The sequence below is a fragment of the Pollicipes pollicipes genome, unplaced genomic scaffold (assembly GCF_011947565.3).
Source record: "Pollicipes pollicipes isolate AB1234 unplaced genomic scaffold, Ppol_2.1 Scaffold_5724;HRSCAF=6776_pilon_pilon_pilon, whole genome shotgun sequence".
NCBI classification, from domain to species: Eukaryota; Metazoa; Arthropoda; class Thecostraca; order Pollicipedomorpha; family Pollicipedidae; genus Pollicipes; species Pollicipes pollicipes.
Genome location: NW_023596746.1, coordinates 30,936,342 through 30,962,348, shown reverse-complemented (window position 1 = coordinate 30,962,348; position 26,007 = coordinate 30,936,342). Strand labels below are relative to the sequence as shown.

The following is a 26,007-nucleotide window of genomic DNA, read 5'->3' as shown; positions in this document are numbered from 1 at the left end:
GAATTTGACCATAGCATGTGAGCAGATGTAATGCATCCAACAGGAAAACGCATAGTCAATCTGATTTCAGCATCATATGCCCTCCTGTCCTAAATCATTTAAATTAGTGCTACATTTGCTATTGTGAAAACTACAAAACTATCCGAATACCGATCATTAAAAAAACGCATCAGTGCTTTAAGACGTCCTTCATAAGCACACAACCACTAGCGGAGACGAGGGTCACGCGCATCCGCACGGCTTAAAGGAAATGTGCCACATTTGAAGATATTGAAGCAAGCATCAGATCTGATGGAGCAAACTCACTTAGATCTATTGTATCCCGTTAGTGGAAAGACTGCCCCCACACAACACGATTCTCTGTTAAGTAAACAAGCTCCTCCATGCGTCATGATTACGTCAACGGACCTTGCTCAACATTGACTGGGAAGCAATAGATGGCCGTTATATCTGGAAATCTCGCTCAAGAACGCCAGATATGAACGCCTTGACAGTTAAATGTTTCTTGGTCTTGATCGTTGCATGGCTCATGGAATGGCAGAATTTGAATGACGTTATTATGACGTCATGAATGCCAAGATTACTTTGAAATACTCTCCCCCAAAATCCTCTTCCCATTTTTGCGGGTGTGTAGCCTTAGAAACTAGATGGGTTTATGTCTGAAGAAGGGCAGGGTTGTGAAGAACACCGTAAAGGTCCTCAAAATAGCTATTTCAGTTCAAACCCCATACAAATGTGGAACATTCCCTTTACTTTTCGTTAACTTATAATCGCATCAGTGGCCGCTCGCAAAACTCTCACCTTTCTTCCTCCGACCTAACGTGACGAGACTCAGGAGAGCTCCGATTGTCTCTGGCTCGACTCAAATCTCCTGAAACAAAACACAACGTGAACATCGAACACGACCAGCTCCCGCGGTCGTTACCAGCCCGGTGCGGCCCCCTGAGTGGCTGTCCGCGCGGCGGGGCTGTCTCAGGTGCGCCGAGACAGGCAATGACTCACATTACTGCACCTCACAAGCCGCCGGCAGCAGATGTGTTCCTGCTGCTTATATTAGGTTGCTGTGTGATGCAACGAAGCGTACAGCTGCTCCACCCAGCCGCCGCCAATGGATGCATTAACGTGGTTCGAGTGAATCCCCGTCACTTAACCTGGCTAGAATATAAAGTTCTTAGATACTTGCCTGGAGCCCTCGCTGAGGTTGTTATTCGATGCAAGCTGCGTTCTGGTGCTGCGCTTTCCCTTTCTTGCAAGAATGTCTGAATTCTTGCTGATCTGTGAGAGAGCAGAAATCCTTTGTCAGTACTGGCCTGAAACTAATCTTCAGCACCAAAATGCACATCGGCCAGTTTATGTGACAGTGCTTTATGTTTTTCACCATTCCCTTATCGCGAGGCCTGGCGCGATTTCAGCCGTTTGTCTACTAATTAACGCCTGACAAACGCAAATTCAGACAAAAGCCCGAGCACCTGCCTCGACTAGACTGGTACCTGCCACTGCCATCAAAAGCAGAACCCTTGTTTGAAGAACGCCTGCCCGGCCGCCTAGCCCATGCCACCGACCCACGCATCAGTCTGTGGCCGCCCGCCACACCCGTGACCTCTCCATGACCGCGGCCGCCGCCCGACTGACCTGCAGCCTGTTCTTGCGGATCCTGCGACGCAGCATCTCGAGCATGACTCGCCGCCGGAGCACGTCCAGCGGGTTGATGATGGACAGGCTGGGGCTGGAGGACGCGGAGGCGTGGCGCAGCCGGCGGAGATGCCGCAGAGAGTCCAACACCTGGCGGAGGACACACTTCGGTCAGAACACACACCAGCGCCTGCAGAAGGAGATGCTGTCGCCAGGTGGATTCCGCGCAGATCCGGGAGCCCGCAGATGGAATAAGCGTCGTCAGTGTGACCACGCACGGGTCCCAACACGTGTCAACTGTTGTAATGCACGCACTGTCGTCAGCTGTGCTCCACACAGCCCTGAACACTCGTCAACGGACGACCTGTGGCCAGCCGGGATTTGCGCAGATCCCAGCATCCGCTGGTACAGTCAAGCAGTGCTAGCAATGACGTACGGTCGTTATCTGAGATCTAAAACGGCCGTGATGCCCGTGACGGATGCTTTTCTCAGATGCGAAATCGCTCTCACACCCCATGGGATCTGTGCTTATCAATGTTGGGCGTGGTTTTGGGCATAAACAATAATTATAGTTTTTTCTTCATCAACATTTACGCTGATTAGGATAACAAAGAAGCGAAAGGTATATGACCTGATGACGTGGTTGCATTTATTATATATATATTTTCATTCATCCAGCGTGCGCTATTTTGTCTGTACAGTGCTCCAGCGCTGCCCGTCGGTATAATGCAAACTAACATGTTGCGGGCAGTGTATAAAGCAAAAGCTACGTGTCGTCAGTTTGCATTATAAGTGCTCTTACGACGCTACAGGCGGACAAGTATGCAGGCTTCCAATCCATGAAACCGCCCTCAATATTCTTTGCTCTTCTTCAAAACATATTCTGCTTCTTCCCCTTCAGTAGGTGAGATGATCACTGTCTATATCTCGACAGGTGTCACTCTCCTCTTACCATATCGATACCCGTTGCCATGCTGTCGATAGCGCAGATCTGTCTAGAATTGATGGTTGTACTATGTGCGACGGCCAGGTCCCTTGTTCCATCGCCAAGAATAGCTGCGGTGCTCGTGGCTCGGAATGGGATGCAGTGACATTTGCCAGATGACATTTATCATACTTAGGCCCGTCCCAAAGGGGCCGATCCATGACAGCTTAAGTGACGTTCCTGAATGCCCGAGGGCGTGGCATAATGTTTTGATTTCAATCGACGGCGGAGAGAGGGATGGATCTGTGAGCATATCTGAAGCATTCCTCGCTGAAAACAAGCGGCTTATCGTGCCGCCACCGTAAACACGTGCGCAGAAAACATGACATTCGCGCGGCGCCGAGGCCGGCGCCTGCGACGGTCACCGCTGCTCACCTCTCGTCTGGTCCTGTACCCGGGCGGGCCGGGCTCGGGGCCCGCCTCGTGCCGCTCGCCGCCGGCTCGGCTGTCCGTGCCTGCCGGCCGGACGGCGTCCAGGACCGGGTCGGACCGGCTCGGCGCGGCCGGGCGACCCTCCGGTCGACTCGACACGGACGCGGCCGGCGCGCCGCGTGCCAAATGCAGGGTCACGGTCATGGCCAGAAGCAGTACGTTCAGCATCACTGGAGCGCGCTGCAACGCGAGATGACGTCACAGGGACGCAATGGGACGAGGCATGGCGTCAGAGGGGCCCTCTAAGACATGGTGTGACGTCATGGGGGTGTACTGGAACACGGTCTGGCGTCAAAGGGGCCCTCTAAGACACGATCTAACGTCACAGGACGGTACTGGGGCGCGAACTGGCACCAAAGAGGCGCACTAGAACACTGGGTGAAGTCAAAGAGGCGCGGACGCCGCGAACTGGCACCAAAGAGGCGCACTAGAACGCTGAGTGAAGTCAAAGGGGCGGGGACGCAGAGTGCGCGGGGGCGGACGTCGTTAGATCACAAGTAATCAAACACCGAGCTCAAAGGGACACACAAGCTTGAATGTTGCCAACCAAGCGCCAGGGAACGTTGTGAGTTCGAACGACGCACACTGGAGGCAATAGCTGACACAATAACGTGCGGCGGCGAAGCTCTCTGTGACCCGTTGCGTCTGCACAGCTTGGAGATGACTGCTTTTAAGAAACACGCCAACTTGACCCATACAAAGTCGTTGTATTTGTAAAGAAGTCGTGTAAAGAAGTCGATTTGTAAATAAGGTCGGATGTCATAACACGGCACTTGGCCGCATTTGCACATAGTTGCATTGTCAGGGACTTTGCATTCGCACACGAGGGTTTTAAAATTCGCATGTCCTCCCGGGGAAACGCGGCGTCACATGCAAACAAAACGGATCCCGTGTGAAGACAACTACCAACATGCGCACAGTACGCGGAACCCATGTAAGAGATCTGACAGGTACGTGCGATCGCGCTCGCGCTTATAACTCAGGACGAGCAAGAAGCGTGGGTTATAACACCATCTTTAAACAATCCGCTTCACACACAGTTTCCGATCAGGTTGCGGGTTCATTTAGTGTCGCAACACTGAATACCAATTCCACAGCTTTCGAGTCAGCTTTAAATGATCAGAGCTTTGTGAGCTCATAAACATGGGGTGGTCCAGAGATTATGATATGGGGTGGCCCATAGCTTATGCAACCGTGACGGCGAGATTGCACGAGCCGATTAGCGTACACAAGTCCTCTCCCTTGGCCTGTGCAAAGTTTCCATACTAAGCTACGAATCTTTACTGGCTATCTACACCCTTGCGGTGATACATAATCCCATTCCCCCACTTCTCTGACAACATTATCCATTACGATGAGCTCCGTGACAATCACCGAAATAAGTGGAGACCTCGGCAACGTAGCTGCGATCACACAAAGATGATATGATACAATATTGGAAACTAAGTTGCAATGCTTCGAAAAGCGTGGCGAAAACCATTCATTTATGAACCGCAATACATGAAAAGCCTTGCAAGACAAAATATCGTACCATTCTTTTCACATTCCGTGTTCCTAGCACCTTTGTACAGGCTTCCGCGAGTTAAATCACTATAATCGAATCCTGGCATTACTGTGACACGCACATATCATGCACTAATTACTCTACATCTAAAATATTTTACTTTGCTCATTGCTAGGTGATTTATAATTTTTACATGTCATACTTTTTTACTTTGAAAGACATTTTACATATCTTGCTGTTCTACAATATACAATCTAATATAATCATCATGTATGTATGCAAGCAAATATATATATACATATATATATATATATATATATATATATATATATATATATATATATATATATATATAAAGGTACGGAGAACATAGATGAAGCATAACTAATTGAAGTGAAACGCATTCCATATACATATAGACTTACTAGAGACTGACAGCACCTAACGTGAGCACATATATGTGCCTATGATGAAGCATCAATGTAGCAACTCCTTTCAAACCGCAAACTGCCTCGCCCTTCTCGTTTCCTTACGAGAGCAGCCGCGGGCAGGCCCCGGGTACCGCCACCCACCTGAAGCACGTGACCGTTCTCCCGCAGACCCGGAGGTCCGAACCGAACGCTGCTGACCTGACGCCACCGCCCCGAGACCGACTGTGCGCCCGAGTGGCGGCGGCGCTGGGCCGGCCGGCGCAGCCGCTCCCGCCCCGCCCGCACGGGCCGGCGCACGCTGCTGGCACCAGCGGTGCTGACTATTTGCGGTGGTATTGAGGCGGCGACGATCGGGCCGCGGCAGGCCGGTGATGGCCGGGGGCAGGGGACGAGCTATCACTCACGCGGCTCGGCGGGGCGGGGCAGGGGGCGGCCGGTGCGTGGACCACTTCCATCAGGTGTCGGACCAATCATGGCACCAGGTCATGCCAGCGGTGAGGGCCATGCCAGGGTTATTGCCAGCGGTTTACTCAGTGAGTAGGGCGTGTGTGTGTGGGGGCGGGGGGGGGACCATTTAAGCATTTAAGTTATCAAGCAAGTGCTATCACTGTCGCCAAGGGGGTCAATGTGATCACTGGAGACATGACTGCTTCGACCCCCCGCTGTCGACGCCCCTGTGGCCGCCGTAGAAAGCCGTGCTTCGAGATGAGGCCTTTGATCCAGATGCGTCCGAGGCTGTGCACAATAATTTGTGGATCCCCGTATGACCCACTGTAAAGCCCCGACCACCCTCATAGCGATGACTGGCACCGTTTACAACGCATTTCAATTTTGGAGTCGCTCCTCAAGGTAATTTCCAGACACTTCATCCGAATATAAAAGGGCATCATGATCTCAAAGGAAATGCTCCACACCTACAGATATGAAAGCAAGTATTACTTATGGCGTAATAAGCTTATTTCGGTTCAAAACCCCTCACAAATATGGAGCATTCCCTTTCAACCAGATAACGCCATGCTCATTGCTCACATACCACTGAATTTAATCATTATACCATTCACCTTAATGAACAGCGGCCAGCTGTCACAATATTCAAAGAAAGCTCATTCTATTGCGTGATCTATGCCAGTGCAATAGTTCAGGTGGCTCTCCTTTGACATATAACACCCGTGACCTCAAAGCAAATTTTATCGACTTACATGTCCGTCTCTTCACGCCTACCCATTTACCCGACGCCTTCTCAGCTCGCACACTCGGCACACCTACTTTGGAAGCCACATACACACTCTACGGGCCGTCTTCCTCACTCACGGTTGGAACTGATGTGGACTGAGCACGTCTGGCGTGAAAAATTCCCTCACACGGCAGCTGCCGACTGAGTAAGACCTCACACGGCCGCTGCCGACAGAGTCCGACCTCACACGGCCGCTGCCGACTAAGTCCGACACCACACGACAGCTGCCGACAGAGTAAGACCTCACACGGCCGCTGCAGACTAAGTCTGACCCCACACGGCCGCTGCCGACTGAGTGCGACCCCACACGGCAGCTGCCGACAGAGTCCGACACCACATGACCGCTACCGACTAAGTCTGATCTCACACGGCAGCTGCCGACAGAGTCCGACCCCACACGGCAGCTGCCGACAGGGTCCGACACCACACGGCAGCTGCCGACAGAGTAAGACCTCACACGGCCGCTGCCGACTAAGTCTGACCCCACACGGCCGCTGCCGACTGAGTGCGACCCCACACGGCAGCTGTCGACTGAATGCGACCCCACACGGCAGCTGCCGACAGAGTCCGACACCACATGACCGCTACCGACTAAGTCTGATCTCACACGGCAGCTGCCGACAGAGTCCGACCCCACACGGCAGCTGCCGATAGAGTCCGACACTACACGGCAGCTGCCGACAGAGTAAGACCTCACACGGCCGCTGCCGACTAAGTCCGACACCACACGGCAGCTGCCGACAGAGTCCGACACCCACACGGCAGCTGCCGACAGAGTAAGACCTCACACGGCCGCTGCCGACTAAGTCCGGCCTCACACGGCAGCTGCCGACAGAGTCCGACACCACACGGCAGCTGCCGACAGAGTGAGACCTCACACGGCCGCTGCCGACTAAGTCCGACACCACACGGCAGCTGCCGACAGAGTCTGACACCACACGGCCGCTGCCGACAGAGTCCGACACCACACGGCCGCTGTCGACATGGCCGCTGCCGACTAAGTCTGACCCCACACGGCAGCTGCGGACAGAGTCCGACACCACACGGCCGATGTCCAAAGTAAGTCTGATCCCACACGGCCGCTGTCGACTGAGTGCGACCTCGCACTGCCGCCGCCGACCTAGTCCGACGTCACCGAACAGAAACCGATGAGTCTGACCTCACACTAAAGCTGCCGACAGAGTGCGAGGCACCACCTCCACTGACCTGGCGTAGCTGAAGGGAACTCTAGGGTTTGTCCGCGGGCACCGGGATCAGGTTCAATGTCTCCCGAGCTTCACCTCTCCTGTCACAGTGCGGTACTGCGCTCAGGACCGCTGGTGGGCCATTTATACGGGTCCGTGTCTGATGTAATGCTAGCCAAGGACTCCACACCGACACCGCTCGCTTACAGCAGCATCTGGAAGAAGCGGTGTTTGTTTTCGTTTCCAAACGCGTCTGATCTTTCAAAAACGTCGACGCCTTTCGTGACGATGGAACGGTGATAGGCAGTCACTGACCGCAGCTTTTGCAAGAGGCGTGCAACGAGGGGTTCTTATAAACGTGTTGAGTACTGAAGTTCGATGAATGGCCTTTGGCGAACTGTTGCACTCATCGGTGTTGACGCGGTGTCAGGGACACACTGCACGTGTCCACAATATCCGGATGGTGCGGCTTGCTGTTAACGGTATTGGTGCCGCCAGATTATTTTGCCAATCATCTCCTTTCTAGGCAGCGGTGAAATTAATTACTGGGAAAAGCACCACTCGGTCTCGGCTGATGCAGAAAAAACAGAAACACTGTCACTTGTAAAACGTTTTATAAATTTGAATTCACTCTAACGTTGTGGCCGAAGGTGCTGCCTTATTTGACAGCATCATTATAAGTACCCCAGTACCTGAAAGTACCACTCCCCCAGCATGTAATCTCATGTTGAAGCCAAAACCGTGCAGTATTGTTGCAGTGTAAATGTGAAACCTCGGCAAAACTAGGAGTGTGAGATTTGTTAAGACGAACAGCTCATATTGATGTATTTTACACAAGTATGCTTCGGTGGGTTCCATCCTTTCAATATTACACCACCATAATCACGTTTGTTGGAAAGATGAAATAATCTAGCTCATAAAAGAAAAATGCTACTCGTAACGACAAATCTGGACTTTTGAGAACCACATTGAACAAACTGAATTTGAAGTCTGACTCTGCCATGTATAATCTAGACACGAATGTGCGGATTTAGTAATATTGTTACCTAAATGGTTGCACTCTCCCTGGAATGCCTTATGGCCATTCCCTTCTGTCGGGGTGTTCGCCGCGAGCTCTTAACGCCACCCGTATACCGCTCTCGTCCTCATTCCTGCACCAGCTGCTCTCTGGGGACAGATGCTCCACTTAGCCCATGATAAAAACAGGCCAGGCCACGCTCAACGTTGTGGAAGCTCTGCAATTAATGGGCTCGAGGTCACGCAGAGCCTGCTTCTGCTGCCGGGCTGTAACATTCATGGGCTTTAAACATATTTGGTGCTGCTGTCCATGTTTATGCTACACACTGGTGTGGCACCTCTGAATGTAACTGATTTTTTGTGGGATAATTGTGAACTTATTTCCCTATGAGCAAAGGTAATAGTTAATTTACAAGCATAAATGTATAACAATCGGCATGGCCTGAGGCATTTATTCTTCAGAACAGATCGAGTTAACAACTCTCCTCTGCCGAGGTTTCAGTCTCCGAACGAACCTCCGACGTTTCACAAATCGTAATCAGCAACACCCACAGCCTAAGTTGCAAGGCAATCAAATCAGCTCGCTTCCAGTGAGGTTTGCGCACAGGTCTGCGTCCACCAGTATGCGTTCGCTAAATAGAACGCATACATAAAACAAACGGAATGAATGAGAAGATTACGGAGTAAAACGACCGACATGCGTGACAAGAATGAAGCAAATAGCACTGAGGAACAAATGAATGAACGTTATATTTCAGGCTCCTAATGAATGAAACGAAACAAATGCATGAAATAAGCGCCATTAATAAAACAGGAAATTCAAGAAATTTCTGCAATTATTGAAGCGAGCAAAATAAGCAAAATGAATAAGACAAATGCATGTCAATCACGAAACAAGCTGCGTTTTTAGGATGGCCGCCGAACGTTGCAGCAAGACAAAGAACACACTTACTTATTGGCGCACACGAAGGGGGGGGGGGGAGCAAAGCAGTTCGCGAGCCGTGGTCCTTACATGCCGCTCAAACAACACGGCTTTGGAGCAGTGTCGCAGTAGTCTGGATTAGTGAGGAGAGTCCCAGTTGCAATATTTGCTATTTTTACGTTAACGTACTGGTAATTATTAGTTGGCGTTCTTTGGTGCTTAGGTCACAATTTTAAAACATCACCAAAAATTATGACCTAGCGAGACCTTTTTAACCCAGCCTACAGACCTGCAGACCTAACCGAACCGTCCAACATGATGCTTGCATGAAACTACCTAAATCCGGCTTAAGACCTTAGAATGACCCAATGGAAATTAAGACGCCTTCGCAATTGCGACCGATACAAAAAGTGTACTTTGAGTTTCATAGAGATTTCAAGCCAGACTGGTGCGAGGACGTGACCTGAAGATCATGGATTCATCTTCTTATTCATTTGGACGGAGGGAGGGAGCTTCTTTCCCAACTCTGAGAAGATCGTGGGTCACGTTTGTGAAAAAAGCCCGCATGTATTTTTGGTGTAGTGTTCACCATTTCTTTTGCGTCCAGTCCAGCCATTTATGTTGAAAAAACTACGTTTGTGCCGAAAATACATCCTTCCTTTTGTTTATAATAATGCTTGAGATGGCTTTCTTTCAGTATAAATTGCTTATGTACTCTGTACACTGAAGCTCCAAATGACGAGCTCTTAAAAGTAAAAGTTATGTATGCTGGATATATATCGCATCGTGGAGAGCGAGAACGCCAATCTTAGCAGCCCACATCAACGCGAGGGACACCAATCCTAGCAGCCGACATCAAAGCAAGGACACCAATCCTACCAGCCGACATCAAAGCGTAGACACCAATCCTAGCAGCCGACAGCAAAGCAAGGACGCCAATCTTAGCAGCAAGCATCAAAGCGAGGACACCAAACCCTAGCATACAACATCAAAGCAAAGACACCAATCCTAGCAGCCGACATCAAAGCAAAGACACCAACCCTAGCAGACGACATCAAATCGAAGACACCAATCCTAGCAGCCGACATCAAAGCGAGGACGCCAATCCTAGTAGCCGACATCAAAGCAAAGACACCAACCCTAGCAGACGACATGAAAGCGAAGACACCAATCCTAGCAGCCGACATCAAAGCGCTGCTCGAATCAACCGAGTCATTCTTTCCGATTCACAACGCTCATGGAAACGGATGAGCGTGCGTTTTCTCCGGCCTCGATCGCCAGAAGCCTACAGAGATGTTGCTCCATTCGCAACCACCCCCCGCGTCCGCTCGCGGGAGTTCCGGGGGCGGAGACGCCTCAGCGACTGCTACGATGCGTGACGCTGACGTAGGGCTATCCTGCCACGTGACGCGGGTGGCCAGGGGGGGGGGGGTCACAGGCGGGGCACGTGGTCTGAGTGCCGATGCGACACGTCGCCCTCACGAGCAGCGTCGGCCGGCGGCTACACGGCACCGCACCGACCATATGGCCGGGGGGCGGAATACGTGTCCGTTAGCCATGACTGATGGCGGAAGATTACGTACTGACTGAGCACGTCGCACTTCAAGGTCTGCGGGCGCGCGTGGTATGCACAGGACAGCTGACAGGGTGACGGCTGGGGTGCCGATAGGGCAGTTTAAGCTACGCGTATCTGGGAAACCAGGGGTACGGAATTCGATTCCCCGCGGTGCCCGTCTTTCCTGCCAGGACGAAAGGCAGTCGTCGCTATAAAGCCTCAGCAGCTGAGTGCATGGTTAAACCCAGGCGACCTCACGGGGTAAGAAGCCATGCATAATACCACTGACAGCATGAGGAAACGTCTGCCACAACCTGTCACACTGCTAGCCCCAGCAAAGTTAAGCGTATAAGGTCTGCCTTTTGATGCAGGTCACCGAGACATCTCAAAGAGAAGTGTGACATCGGTGCAGTGCATATTGCAAAGACCGGTCACTTCAAATTAAGAAGATTGGTCGAAACTATATTAGTGACTCGTAAGACAGGGAGCTTACTGTGCTCGTTTTTAGAACATCGTTTCAGGCCCTCACGGCCCCGAGCGCAACGCAAAACATTGGACTGGAATAATAACAAAAGAGCTGCAGGCGTTTCACTTCGAACACATTCTTCCATTCAGAGCATCGAGTCACAGTGTTTCAAAATCAAAGGGTGTGTTTCACCTTTATATGGGGTTTTAAACTGAGCTAGCCATCTTGAACATACTTCGGTGCTGCTCACATTCCTGCCCTTCTGAGGACCTAAACCCCTCTTGTTCCTGAGCTAGACGACTGCAAAAATGGAGTACAGGTATCGGGGAGAGCATTTCCGTCACCTTGGCATCCATGACGTCATAATAGTCACTCAAATCCAGCCACTCCATAAGCGATGTGGCAATCAAGGCCAAAAAATGCAATTATATAGGCGCTCATATCTGGCGTTCGTGGACGCGATTTCCAGATGCAACGGCCGTGTTCTCAACTAATGCTGCGCAAGGTACGATGACGTAATCAAGCCATAACACATTGATGAGCATATTTACTAAACATATAATTGTGCTGTCTAGAGCAGCCTTCTGCATTAAAAAGTATACCAATAGTTAAAAGTAAGCATATTTCATCATATCTGATGCTTGTTTCAATATCTTCAAATGTGCAACATTACCTTTTATGCTTATATCCACCGCATTATGTAATGAAAGAACACAAATGTCTTGGCAGATGTCCTTTCCGACGATACGGCCACCTATCTCTGGCCGCTTGGCATTGCAAATGTTTAGAAGAACGCTGATACTCGTCGTTACTAATTGGATGTTTGCCTTTTTGCGGTGCGTCATTCAGGCGCTAGTGATTTGCTCTGTGGTCTGCGCTGCTGCTCTTATCAAGTCCAATTACGTAACGGGCGACAGTTAAATGCATCGCAGTGGCTATATATAAACGTCTGGTCGTGCAAGTGACGTGCAAGTGACGTCCCAGAGGCACAAATGACGCCGTGTGGCTGTGACTGTCATATATGACGTCCACAAACAAGACCCCATAAAAATAGCGGGAAGCAGCTTGCACCAGACGCCAATGCGCACCTTTGTGTGCATCCCGACATTGACCGGTGCTTTGCTTTGCATCATGCGTTCTAGATTCCCTACACGGTTGACCCCTAATGTTGCATCATCCCGCGCAGTTTGTCGGAACATCTGGACTCACTGGACGGTCCTTCGCTTGATGGTGACGAGCTGGCGCCTGGGCTGCATACGTGCGCCATGCTCTGCAATCCCATCTGAAACATTATATTACTCTTGTTAGATAAGTGCTCACAGATTCCCTGGTAAGTAAACATGATGCAATGCCGCGCAGCTTGGCTGAGGATGAGTCTCCTGATGCACGTAGCATGTATTATCCAACAGTGAACTTACACCTCCATTTTACAACACTTTCCTCTTGATGCGGTAGGTCTTCGCCACAAATCCGATGAGCATGCCTTGACCCCGCATGTGCTTCGCATAGCATCCGTTGTCTTTTACCTGCGACAGCACGCAGCCCGCAAATGTCACTCGCGATATCTTCGCATGTTTTATCGAAGCATTTTCCCCGAAAAGCATGACTGAAATCACATCCATTAGCTGGCAGCGCATCATGCCACCACAGAGCGATGCATAGCACATGGCCGCCAACACCTAGCCATGCGTGGCTCTGTGCTCTCTCTCCAGAGCGTACGGCAAACGTCACATTAATGCCACCGCATGTGGATAACGCCGTTTTATTACTGTTTCTTTACTTTACCACTGGCGCATTTAATCGTTTAACATGATCTGGCTGTTGCCTTACAGCATCCATTTTATTCGCCAAAGTGATATAGTTTCTCTACCCGGAATTTTATCTTGAACGTCTTGTGCATGCCCATGGCCCTGCCATGGCCCTTCATGGGTTGAATCAATCCATAAATTCAGAAAGAGTTCATACACAAAACTGAACCGGATACAGAAATTTACACAATACGCTATCTGGGACTGGAATGGATTTCACATTAGCTATACCAAATAGGCCGGAATAGATCAGAGGGTAAACAATTAACTCATAAATGCGGCAATATATTCGGTATTTTGCTTATCACATCGAGTTGGACAGAATCGTTTTCGATTGATGAGAAAAGTGTCACAAAATATTTGCTTTTGACGGATCGAACCGGACTGAATTTGATTTCATCAAACAAGCAGATTCGGGGCGGATTAAATTCCCGATTGCTGTACTGGATTGAACTGAATACCAAAAATTCAGTGCATGCAGTACTCCAATTCACACAGAAAAACGTTGCCAAGCTTTTTAATGCAGCCGCACCGCGAAGACCACTTGTACAGTTTGGCTGCGATGCATTCTGGTCTTCCATTCCCACGTTAAGCTCGTGCCAGGCGGAAACCATTTTAGCTGACGCACCAGTGAATAAGGAAGATAGGCACCCTCCGCCCCTAGCTAGGCTGGAATAACGTAAAACAGAAAATAGTTTGAAACCTACGGAATCCGATGACGCTCAAGTACTTACTAGAAAAACAATATCTGTTTAAAAAAGAAGAAAACGCAATTCTTCTGCCGTGAATTGGTACAAGCGCAGGGTCTGAATCAGACTCAGTAAATGCTAGCAGTCCAGAGTCCGTCAAAGGCTTACCAGGTCATCGAAGAAAAGGGAAGTTGTGTGACCGCTAGAGGTCACGTGCTTATCAAAATTTCTCCTTTTGCTTGGGATGTATCACTCCACATCAGTTGATTCACAGACATTTATTGCCATTAAGTGTCATACATCCGCCATTTAGCGTAAAATTCCCGGTTGATGAAAGAGCGTCATCGCTCAGCAATTTGACACGACATGAGGACATTATCGCAACATTCGCTCAACATGAATCTTCATTCTTGCAAAATCTTGTAACACTTCGACACATTGCTTTGCTTTTGTTCCAATATTTCTTGGAAAGAAGATGGCTCACACCTTAACGGACAGATATTGATCTTACGGTCACGGGACAGAGGAAGAGCTCACAGGCCGTCGCTATCTGGAAAACGAAACACATGATGAAATCAAATGGGAAGCACCAGCTGGATGCCCTGGCACGGTGACAGTAAACATGTTTGGCTTAGACTAAGGGGCCGGAAACTAGCCGGGACTAAGTTGGCGATCCCACGGTGACGTCACCATGAGGGTGCCCCAGGGTATTTACGTGTGAATTGCATCACAATACGGTTTTTCAATAAGCGCTTTGAAGTGCTTCTAGGCTGTTCCTTCCCTAACAGTGATTCTCAAGACGTTTATTAATGTCTCCTCCTCCTCCTCCGGCCTCCTTCGCGCTTGTCGGCGGCCTCTCCGCGATCGACACCGACCCTCTGTCTGAGAGCTCGTCGTCGGCCTCAACCGCCCTCGCCACCAGCCTCGTCCACGCAGGCCGACGGCCTCCTCTAAGCTCGCTGCCGGCCTCTCTGCATTCGCCACCGGCCCCCTCCGTACTTCCCGCCGCCCTTTTCCGCGCTCGCTGCCGACCTCCCCCGCACTCCCCGCCGACCCGCTTTAAGTTCCCGCCGACCTCTCGGGATCTCCCCGTAGGCCCACAACCCCCTACCGCCTTCCCCGCGCTCCCCGGCGGCCTCCTCGGCGCAGTTGGCGGGCCTTCTCCACGCGGGCCGCTGGCCGTGACCGCGCTGGTCGCCGTCGTCGGCGCTCACCGCCGGCACTCGCGGCGTTCGCTGCCGGCCTCGTCCGAGCTCACGCCAGCCATCCCCGCTGGCCGTGACCACGCTGGTCGCCGTCGTCGACGCTCGCCGCCTGCACTCGCGGCGTTCGCTGCCGGCCTCGTCCGAGCTCACGCCAGCCATCCCCGCTGGCCGTGACCACGCTGGTCGCCGTCGTCGGCGCTTGCCGCCGGCACTCGCGGCGTTCGCTGCCGGCCTCGTCCGAGCTCACGCCGGGCATCTCCGCTGGCCGTTCGCTGCCGATGCTTGCTAGTGATGGCCAAATGTGAGACAGGTGCGTGAAGCTTGTACAGCCTTTTACGGATTAAATCAGCGACACAGGAACGGCCACCAGACTGTGCTCCTGCCCCCTCGCCCCACCCAATATGCAGCTTAACGTGACATGTAGTGAGGCCCCAGCTAGAGCTTACTGGATGTCACATTGCACGCTTTTCGACGAAGTGCACCCTTTTGGGGAAATTGCAGCAATGGTTTTGTTGTATTGTTTCGCTGGTTAGTCTGAAACGAAATTACAGATGTTGTGAGATCAATACAAGGGCGCGCACAAAGACCGCAGAAGGAACATGCAAGGTGTCTAATGATGCGGAAGTGACGGCATGAAGTCTATTGAGGGTGAATAAATTAGGAGTGATTATCACTGCTATGCACATAGTTGGTCTTTCGTAAGGGCACCACATTAAAACGAATATGTAATCACCCTAAAACAGGGAATTCTGCAACCTTGCCAGTATGTCCCAAAATGTGGAAGAGGAAAACAACCAACTATGAAAATAGTCAGACAGAATGGGAAAAGTTCAGGCCCCAATGAAGCAAGTTAGGGAGAGGCCCATGTACACGGGCGTCATGCTCGCAATTTCAGCAATAATTGTGTGATGCCACTTGTGTCCGGTGACTGAATTGTGTGTCCGGTGACCGAATAAGTCGCAATGTGTATGGGCTGTCTGGACTTCGTACATAAATAAGTGGTCAGAGCAACTACGTACACTGTTAATGTCAGTGTCTAACGTGCTATATTGAATGATGGTGAGGCCACAGCTGAATCAGATTTAATCTTGAGCATGTACATAACATGATTCTTTATCATATCAACACTTAATTTTTAAGTTACAATTGATTCAACTGAAATATATCAGCCATATACGAAAAAGCCATTGACAAGTTCGCAATGTAGCGTACCATACATTTGAGTGCATGGGCAATGATTACCTGGCAGTCTTAGCCAATATTGCATTACGTGGAAGGTTCACGAGCTTGCCAGTCAAGCATAAGGGGAGATGGTTTTATCAGTATGTGTACGTTTGGCTTGAAACCAACAGACATTTGTATTGCTAATATACAACTTTCATATAAGACAATAACATATTGTAAGTGAATGCATACCATGATGCCATTCTGGAGATTCGCAAGAGGCACATCTGCTTCTCTGGCAGGCTAATGAAAGCTAGCCAAGGGAATGGCACTCGAAGATATATTGATCTGAAGGGAAAATACATGACTTAAAAAAGATAGGCAAGTGAAAAAATAATTTGACAATATAATTTATGAATAATTGGAAAATATTTATAATAATTATGGTATGAAAATAACATATTGATCTCAAGGGAAAATACATGACTTAAAAAAGATAGGCAGATGGAAAAAATAATTAAAGCAGTGTGCAGAAAAAACCTTTGCATGCTGAAAACGCACTGTGAGCTATTTGGTAATTCGCAACGCCCGGTGTTAACCAATGCCTGTTTTGTAAAATTTCAAAAGCTGGGCTGAGCCCAAAATAAATAGGTTTTGCTTTAAACAGCATTGTTTGCGAATTTAATTGTAAACAGTAGCACATTTCACAAATTTATTGACAAGGATACGGTCATATGCCTTGAAGCAGATCACTTCTACCTTAAGCAACTTTTGCATCATTTTATTGTCTCAGCTGCACGTTATAGTTTTTATCTGAAGAGTTAAGCAAAACATATATTAATAAACGCATAATATTTTATGAGTTCCAGCATGTCAGAGCAATCAAAGTATTATATCCCTACGTTATTTCCACACCTTTAGCCTCCCACGTGTACACATCAAGTTTCCACAAGGGCACATCCCACGGTGCCCAAATGCGGTTGCAGCCCATGCCACCGGCGCTACACAAGGCCTCACAGTAAGTCTCTAACCATTACAGTCCAAACAAAAAAGATATACAGCTGAGCATTTGTTCAGATCACGATAATGTCGAACTCTAATCTTTCAAGACTTCCATACTGATTGACACTCAGGGCGCTGAGTCTTCGGCCACGGACCTCAAGGACTTTCTTGCTTATAGAACAGTAAATTTTACGCATTGACGTCTTTACTATAAGGGAGCGCAGGCCGTTATTGTTCTGTAACAAGCCATTCTTTTCCAGTCGTCGGTGAAGCGAAGGCATCTGTCTTCAAAAAGCAACGGCCTGTGATTAAAAACGATCAGATTTGTCCAATCACGATTTCCCGTGAAGTTTAACTTTGTTTCGGATGCGTCATTAATTGCACCCATACGTATATTTTCCTTCCCGCGTATTGTTGCCATTTCCCTCCTAGAGCAGTTGTGTTCGCATCCGTACAGGGCATACAGTAATCGATACCATCGATGTGAAAAAACAATTTTTTTGAACTATGATTGCTGGAAGCCTCGTCTTAACTCCCCATTGCTACTAATAGAAAAAGCTTGGTCGAGACACCTGCAGGGATGTCTTTGGAAAACCGAAAAGACTAGGCACACTGCCTTTAATTGAGCCGACAGCTTGCGTCGCGCATGGTGTGCACTTAAGACGCGAGCGTGGGCGCACACTGTCATGCGGCAGTGTGGCAGCAGCCGCGCCCCTTTCCCATAAAACTGGTTACAATTCTAACACTCCTTCATTGAAAAATGCTTGCCCGGGGATCTCAGCCACACCGGTTCTTCTCAGCTTTCTAGGCCCGTACACACATGGATTTCCGGGATCGACAAATGCAACTTCGTGACGCGCCATTTTTAAGATCGCTGCGCAGCAAACTAATGTAATGTGAAGTTTTACAAGGTTGTGTAAAGGATTTCTCGACTACCATGCACATTTCACCGTGCGCAATTGAAAATGAACGTCTTTCCGCGCTTCGCCCCTGTCTCTACTCACCTTCCAAGCAGGAGCACGCCCAGTATGCGGCCGCTCTTCTGATACCCAGATAGCCAAGAGCTCCATGAACAAATTTAATGTCGCTGCCAGTGAAATACAGCGAATTGATAAAATACCCACTTCTTTTGCGTTGCCATAGACTGTTGCCAAAACTATTGCGCGAGCACTGCCCGTAGTCAGTGATCGATACAGGCGTCATTTATATATATATATATATATATATATATATATATATATATATCAAGCAAACATCAAATTTCTTCTGCTCTGTGTGAGTGGCAACCCATAACTTCAGCGGCCTTAAGCATTTCTTTTTCGCCATCAAAACGTGTTCTAAGAGATGTCTGCATACCCAAATGTCTGTATGTAATACCTAAAGTAGAGTCTACGTTAGGTGACTCGAAGAAAACAAAGAAGTTTAACTTGCGGCCCATGGCCTGCGGGCTACGCCTCTCTCAGTCCAGTCCGGCCCGGCCTCGACGCGCTCGCCCCGGCCGCCTCGAGGGCCGGGCATGGACCGCGGGTGACGCTCCGCCACCCCACCGCGACGTCGGCCCCGATCCAGCCGCTCTCGCGAGCCGACAGCAGGGTGTTACGTCAGGCGCAGGGCGACTCCGAGGCCGCGCCTCACACACACACAATGAGGTGACTTTGACCCGCGGTCGGCGCCTTCCGGCGGAGTTGTGACGCCTCACATTCCGGCGGTTGCATCACGTCTGCCGCGGCGTGCAGGCCGCGCGCCACCCGAGGCTCGCTGCAGGAGATACGAGCTCGCCGCTGTCGTGTCGCTGCCCTCGCGCCGCGGCTGTCGAGTGATGCAATTGGAGGACGGCCCGGCGATACGGTAAATAGGCGGCGACCCGACAGCAGAACTCCATTTGCGGTTGGAGGCCGTCATGATCCAGGAGATGTTACCGATGAAGCTGACGCTGTCCGTTGAATCGCCAACGCACGCCGTCATGAGCTTACGTAACAGAAATACGATATAGAAATTATGGAATAATGGTGAAGATGAGAACACAGAGCGATACATTGGAAGCAAAAAGTCCGCAATGGTAGCGATTTTTGCCTATGGGGCTCAGTTCCCGACTATGACTTATGTTCGATCAACCATGAACAATATTCTTGGCTACAATTCAAAACTATGGCGGATGATTGCCCCAGGCTATAAAAACGAACGCAGTACACCGGACACAAAACAAAATTTAAAAGAAACGGTTCTGGCTATAGTCTCAGTTGGAATTGAGACCATGCGTGCTGAGGTGGTTTCCTTGATTTTAGAGAAGCCTCAGTCTGTCACTTCACCTGTATAAGGCACCTGCCTTGATTGTCTGGGGCTGTTATGCCCTACGTCCGTCTTTGGTTCGGTGTTGGATTTTTGGTTTTTCCTTCAACGAATGAGGGTATTTCAGGCACAAACGAACTCGTTTGAAAATACACCGAAAGCCATGACACTTTATTTCTAACCTTGCGACGTTCGGGTGCAGCCGACAACTTTTATCTTCACAGCAAAGCAGTTGTCACATCCGCTTCTTGTAACCGGCCACTCTAAGAGGTGTGGAATCTTCGAGTGGCAGCAAACTTGGAGCATACTTCGAGTGGCAGCAAACTTGGAGCACACTTCGAGTGGCAGCAAACTTGGAACACACTTCGAGTGGCAGCAAACTTGGAGCACACTTCGAGTGGCAGCAAGCTTGGAACACACTTCGAGTGGCAGCAAACTTGGAACACGCTTCGAGTGGCAATATATTTGGAGCACACTTCGAGTGGCAACAAACTTCAGAGAGCACAGCGAACTTTTCTGAACTGAGAAAATTCAGCAAAAGGTATCATTTCAGCACTGCTTCGCCTTTCTTTGGCTTTAGCTCGGACGAGATGTGCTCCGAACTCACCACCCTTGTCCGCACTGTTGGCTTTTTGTTTGTTCTTGTTTCCACTTTAACACTGATTTTTATCACAGGCAATTAACTGACAAATGACGGTGTTACGAATGCATGACTTTAACTGGCATATTCTAAATAACACTTCGAATGCCAGCCTGCCTCATTTCGTACAATGATATATAAAACTAGTATTTGTATGGTAAGTCTATCATAATCTCTTATGTAGTCCCAACATCTATGTCTATTTCGATTTCAAAGCGGTCCCCAGCTGATCTCCAAACTCATGCACCGTAGACGGCAGACGCCAATGGCCGCGAGCACTTGCGAAATGGGTGGAATGGAGCGCCGAACGAATAACTCGCCTCACGCCCCAGAAACGTTCACATGAAACGCCGGCCAGAGCCTCACGCCCCAGAAGCGTTCACATGAAACGCCGGCCAGAGCCTCACGCCCCAGAAACGTTCACATGAAACGCCGGCAGGAGCCTCACGCCCCAGAAACGTTCACATGAAACGCCGGCCAGAGCCTTACGCCCCAGAAACGTTCACATGAAACGCCGGCAGGAGCTGATGACGACCATGTTAGTTTTGCAGTACCGCTAGCAACTCCACTCCAGCGCCCGGGATAACACGACAAGGCCCGCCGGGACCGGGCCGGAGGGCTGGGGGTGGGGAGGGGTCGGTGCTGGAGGGTCGGTGGCGGCAGGTCCATCCACACCGGTCACCATCCGTGATACGGTAAACTCGAAGGATGTCCGTGGCCGTGAAAGCAGGAGGTGGGCGGAGGCGTCCGGATTCGGTGCCAGACTTTCTGAGGATTTCTGCGGTCCTACTCAGCGCGGTCGATGGCGTTCGATGGGAGCAGTCCACCTTTGTATGGAGTTTTGAACTGAACTAGGCGTTTTAAGATCACACGGAGCAGTTCACAGCCCTGCCCTGCATAATACCTGATTCGCTCTTGGTTTTTTAGCAACGCACCCGCGAAAATGTGCAGACTTTTTGAGGAGAATATTTCAAGGTCACCCAGGTATCCATGGCGCCATAACAAATTCATTCAAATCCTACCATTTCATTGGCCATGCGGTGATCAAGGTCAATATAAATGTAACTGTCGAGTCGTTCACATCCTGCGTTGGTGATCACGGTTTCCACATATAACGGCCGCTAATTAGCTTTAAATCAATGTTGTGCAAGGTACGATGACGTTATCAAACAATGACGTACTGAGGAGCATATTCGCTAAACAGGGAAGTTGTATTGTCTAGAACAGTCTTTTCCACCTAAAAATATGCCGACAGATATGAGTGAGCTTATGTCATCATATCTGATGTTTGCTATAATATCTTAATGTAGGACATTCGCTCAACCATTTAGAACCGAGCGTTCTAGATAAATCAAAACGCATGCTGGAGACGCGGGCCGATTCACATAACGGTACAAACTCGGCGCCGACCTCCGAATTCCGCAGACCCCAGCCGGGCACGTGACGCTGGCGCCGACCAGTAATCAGATCTGCTCTGGTGTCGGGTGACTGGTCTGTTCTACGGGCGTCTGCTGCGGCGCGACGCATGTCGCGGCCTCGGCGCCTGAACGGAAGCCGCTGCATAGCGGACGCACGCGGCACGGGCCGGTCTGCACGGCGACGGGCGGCCACGAGGGGCGGCCACGGGGGGCGGCCACGTCTGCACTTTGGAACGCCTTTCATCCACCGCGCCTGGGCGGGTTAATTCATTGCTGCATGTGCGGAGACGTTGATTCTAGAGACGAATGGTTTGTTTCATCATGGAGCTTGTGCTTTTTCAGAAGCGCACACGGCCGTGCTGGTTCGCTGTAACCCAGTCCCCTGCGTGAATCATAGTGAGGAATAGACTAGACGGCTAGCTTGCTAATCAAAGCTAGTGAAGTTGTGTATTGTGTACAACATTGTACGGGAAAAAGCACTACTAAGCCTAAATGCACGCTTCATGAGACGTGCGCATGCCACGCTTCACGACACATCCGCATCCCTTGTAATCTGAAAACCGTGCAAGACGTGCGCGCTAACTTACATGTACCGCTTGCCTGGCGCATGAACCCTCCATCTAAATATGTTCAAAAGATGCAGTGCGTAAGATACCGGTGTTCACACGCGTCACATCAAACCAGTGAGAGCGGTGTCTCAGATCCGAGGCCGCGGCTACGGCCGCAGCGTGGCGCCACCTGGCTCACATGCGGCCTGATTCGACGGGGCGATACAGATACAGATGCAGGGCGATACAGATATCTGAACGAGCATCAGACATGATATCGGTGGTGTGAACTATCTCATATGTTGTGATACGCAACAGGCCAATAGGAGGGAGGGCTTGGTGAAGATACTACAAATTTTGTCACATTCGACTTTGATGTAATTACTCGAACCTGCAGGGCCTGAATCAATGCAGGCATGCAGATCTTAGACAACTGAAGCAAGCTGACTGGCGCGCGGGAGTAGGTGACTGCATGTGTAGGCGTGGCCATATATAACATATGTAGTTTTATAACCCGGCTTTCCCAGTGCACATGTGGCGGTACCTTTTTGTCACAAGCATTGCGCTTCAGTCCACTTCCAATGAATTTGTGAAACCTTATGCAGTCTGTATGCGTCGCTGGCGCCCTTTCACAAGTACTCACATTTTCGGCTGAATATAATCTCTGTCCTTACCAGAGGCACACCAGGACGTGAATGCCTGTGGCTGTTAACGCCGATTAATTTACAATTTTCTTAACTAGATAATTTAAACTTGTGCGTTGCCTGAATAATGTCACCACGACAAGCTGCACATCATGTTTCTGTTTGCGCAAAAGCACATTGTGAGCACAGATGGTTTTCAGAAGGAAATCTTGTCACGGTGATTACGCTAATTTTGACAGTCAACAACGTCATCTTGAAATCCCTCCACGAATGTCGTCCCCCATCCATGGTCTAGGCCCATGCTCATGTAGCCCAACATTCCTCACTTTGATGACTGGATCGTTCTTAAGGCTCGAAGACCCATTCTGATATCTTGATAGTCTGATTCGTTACTCATGAACTCGAAAAATGGACATGCTCCCCTTTCTACTAGCGCCGTGCATTGTCAAAACATACTGAACTACGATCCTGTTTCGCCGCCACATCCATCGAGAGGGCCTTGCGCCCTCCAGCAGGGCCCTGCAGCCTCCAGCAGGGCTCTGCGGCCCCCAGCAGGGCTCTGCGGCCTCCACCAGGGGTCTACACAGCCTCTAGGGTAGTCTGACCGCCATGATTTCCTTCGGTACGCGGCTGGGGATGCACACACTGTTCCATGATGACACCACCTGATGCAATGACGTAATCGTGCTCTGAATTTTCCCATAAGTCAGTGAGCAGGTAACAGGTGGCAGTTGTTGCCTAAGCTCCTCCCCGGGGGCTTCGTCGGTAGACACACACGTCAGCCGTGGCTATTTGCTCTAGAGCGATGGTGCTGACGCCGAGCGAGATTGTCAGATGATAGGTGCTTTGGTCGAATATTGGCGAATTTAGTTCATCAGAGGGTAGCCTATACAGATGATCTATGCAAATACATTTTTTCAGTGTTCCCGCCATAGATATTTCATACGATAAGATCGGAAACGGCCATGCCCAGATTGTGCTTGACGAAGAGGAGCAATGTACATCGCACTAAACTAAACTCACATTTATGAGCGGCCGGGGCTGGTCAAACGCGGGAGGGGGGGGGGGGGAGGGGGGAGGGACGCTTCGATGCCTTCAGCATTGCTGTTTCTAAGCCCTTGCTTCGAATTCGGAAGCCAATCTCACCCTGTGATTGGTCAGAGGAAATGGTGTCTGTCACAGTTTGAAACCCCGTGAAACCCAGGTTGCCGTGGCGTTTAACCCCGCGGCATCGGGAAAACGCTTACTTGACGCCGCGTTTTGTTTCGGCTGGTCGTGCGCGAAATGCCAGCGTCATATCATGACAGATCTGATTGATTTAAAACGTACAATTTTGGATGACCTGAAAGTTGACGCTGACAAAGATCAATGGAACTCAGCTGTCGCTCTCCACGTCGCTTACTTTTTTGAAGTGCTCATATTGTTTTGACGGCATATCCGGCGCAGTGATGTGATGCTGTTTCATGGCCGTTCAAAACAAAACTAGAGAGGTAAGACTTAGAATGAAGCACCAAAGTGTACACAAGCATCTGGTATCTGCCAACATCTGCTATAAGTGCTGACTGATACATGAGTTGAACGATGAGATATTGTTTCCCCGATGTTATTTATGGGAGTGCTGTAGGAATTATTACGGCGTTAGTGATCTGGTTACTGCCTGGTGTCAAGCATTATTTGTGGTTGGGTATTTGATGTAATAGGATGTGGTAAAATATGACAAACGACTGAACGCCATTTAAGCTGTCTTGGTAGTCAAATATTGTTTCCAAATATACCGAATATTGTAAAAAGAAAGACCTGTTCACCGCACGCAAGTAACGGCCCGTGTGACACGGGGTGAGATGGTGCTGACTCCGGACCTGCCTGGCTTTGTGCCCAGAGTTGGGCATCGTCCCAATCGTCAACGCTGTTACAATCCCGGAGCCGCCGCGCCTGTCCGCAGCTACGACCCGAGCTACGGACGTCTGTGCGTCACAGAAGGTCGGCCACCCAGCTTCATGCTCCTGGCGCTGGCCAACGCGCCGGACGACGTGGGCGTCCGGCTCGCCCCACGCGGCGAGAACTCCTAACCCTGGGACGCGGCCCTGTCGCTACCCACCGCCGACGGCCTGCAGGACCTGTTCTTCGATCCCGAAGTGTTGTCATCCTGGTGCCGGCGCCAACAGGAGGTACCATAGACCGAACTGCCGACCGGGCCCGCCAACCCTCTCGCCGTGTTTCGTCTACTCGCTGGTTACATTGCTGCTGGTGCGATCCGTGAGATCCAACAAGAATCCAAGACACGGCCTTCATTAGACAGAGAGATCCAGCAAGAATCAAGATCCAGCTTGTATTGTGCCGCTAGATCCAGCAAGAGCAAATGCTTAGCCAATAATACGGCCAGAGATCCCACATGAACCCAGAGCCAGCCTGGAATATAATGAGGATCTCGCAACAACCAAGGCGCAGCATAAAGTCAAAGACACGAAGAACCAGGATCTCACCTGGAAGCATTGTAAGAAACCATTACGTATTCACGTGATGAGCTTACGTTATGCACTATGCGCATATAAATATAAAAGAACATATGAAGATAGCGTTGATCTCAGATATCATTTCAATGACAAAATGGTGACAAATAGTGGGCCGAGGTGCCATTGGCGAATGAACCGACTTCTGTTTCACAGCTATAACAACGGATTGACCTTTACTAACGGATTAGCCTTTACGGCATCACGAAGTGGTGTTGGAATCTGGTGGTGGAACTGGAAGAGTGAAGGCAGATCTGTTTTTCGTGTTGCTGCAACTGTTAATCTGTCCGGAGGACATATTTCGCAAATATTTAAATCCTGAAAGATCAGACCCTCAAAAAGCTAGAAAAGTTTCGCCCGGTTTAATCTTTGAACTGCATGAACCGATTTTGAAAAGCATTCAGAAACTTTATCTTAAGATGGTCGTTCTTGCGCAAACGGCGCCCGCCACCTGACGTTAATTACAGTGACCAATGCCGCTTGGTTTTGCGGAAACTGCAACCCAGGCCATCGCTGTCCTTGCTCCCGATATTGTGGGCGCGCAAGCTCAAACAATTTGATGTTATTTGTTTCACTAGTCGATTCTACAAAAGGATGGCCATTCTCAGGCAAACATGGGATGGACCTGTGCGTTTTTTAAACTCATTTCGACACACTCTGGTCAACACCAATGAGGGTTCTTATTTCTTTCCGGGAAAGGGATCCATTGTGTAGAACACTACGGGGCA

At 50.0% G+C, this 26,007-nt stretch overlaps 1 protein-coding gene across 1 annotated transcript in view; it reads right to left on the bottom strand.

Moving 5' to 3' along the window:
• Positions 1-702: 702 nt before the first annotated feature.
• The window catches only part of LOC119102926 (uncharacterized), a 43,823-nt gene continuing 18,518 nt past the window's right edge, over positions 703-26,007 (bottom strand). The window contains exons 3-7 of the mRNA XM_037226373.1: positions 5,126-5,230; positions 2,993-3,229; positions 1,633-1,782; positions 1,184-1,275; positions 703-871 (exon numbers count right to left, since the gene is read on the bottom strand). Of these exons, the coding sequence (XP_037082268.1) occupies positions 832-871; positions 1,184-1,275; positions 1,633-1,782; positions 2,993-3,229; positions 5,126-5,230 (624 nt within the window). The 3' untranslated portion in view covers positions 703-831. The remainder of the gene's footprint in view (positions 872-1,183; positions 1,276-1,632; positions 1,783-2,992; positions 3,230-5,125; positions 5,231-26,007) is intronic.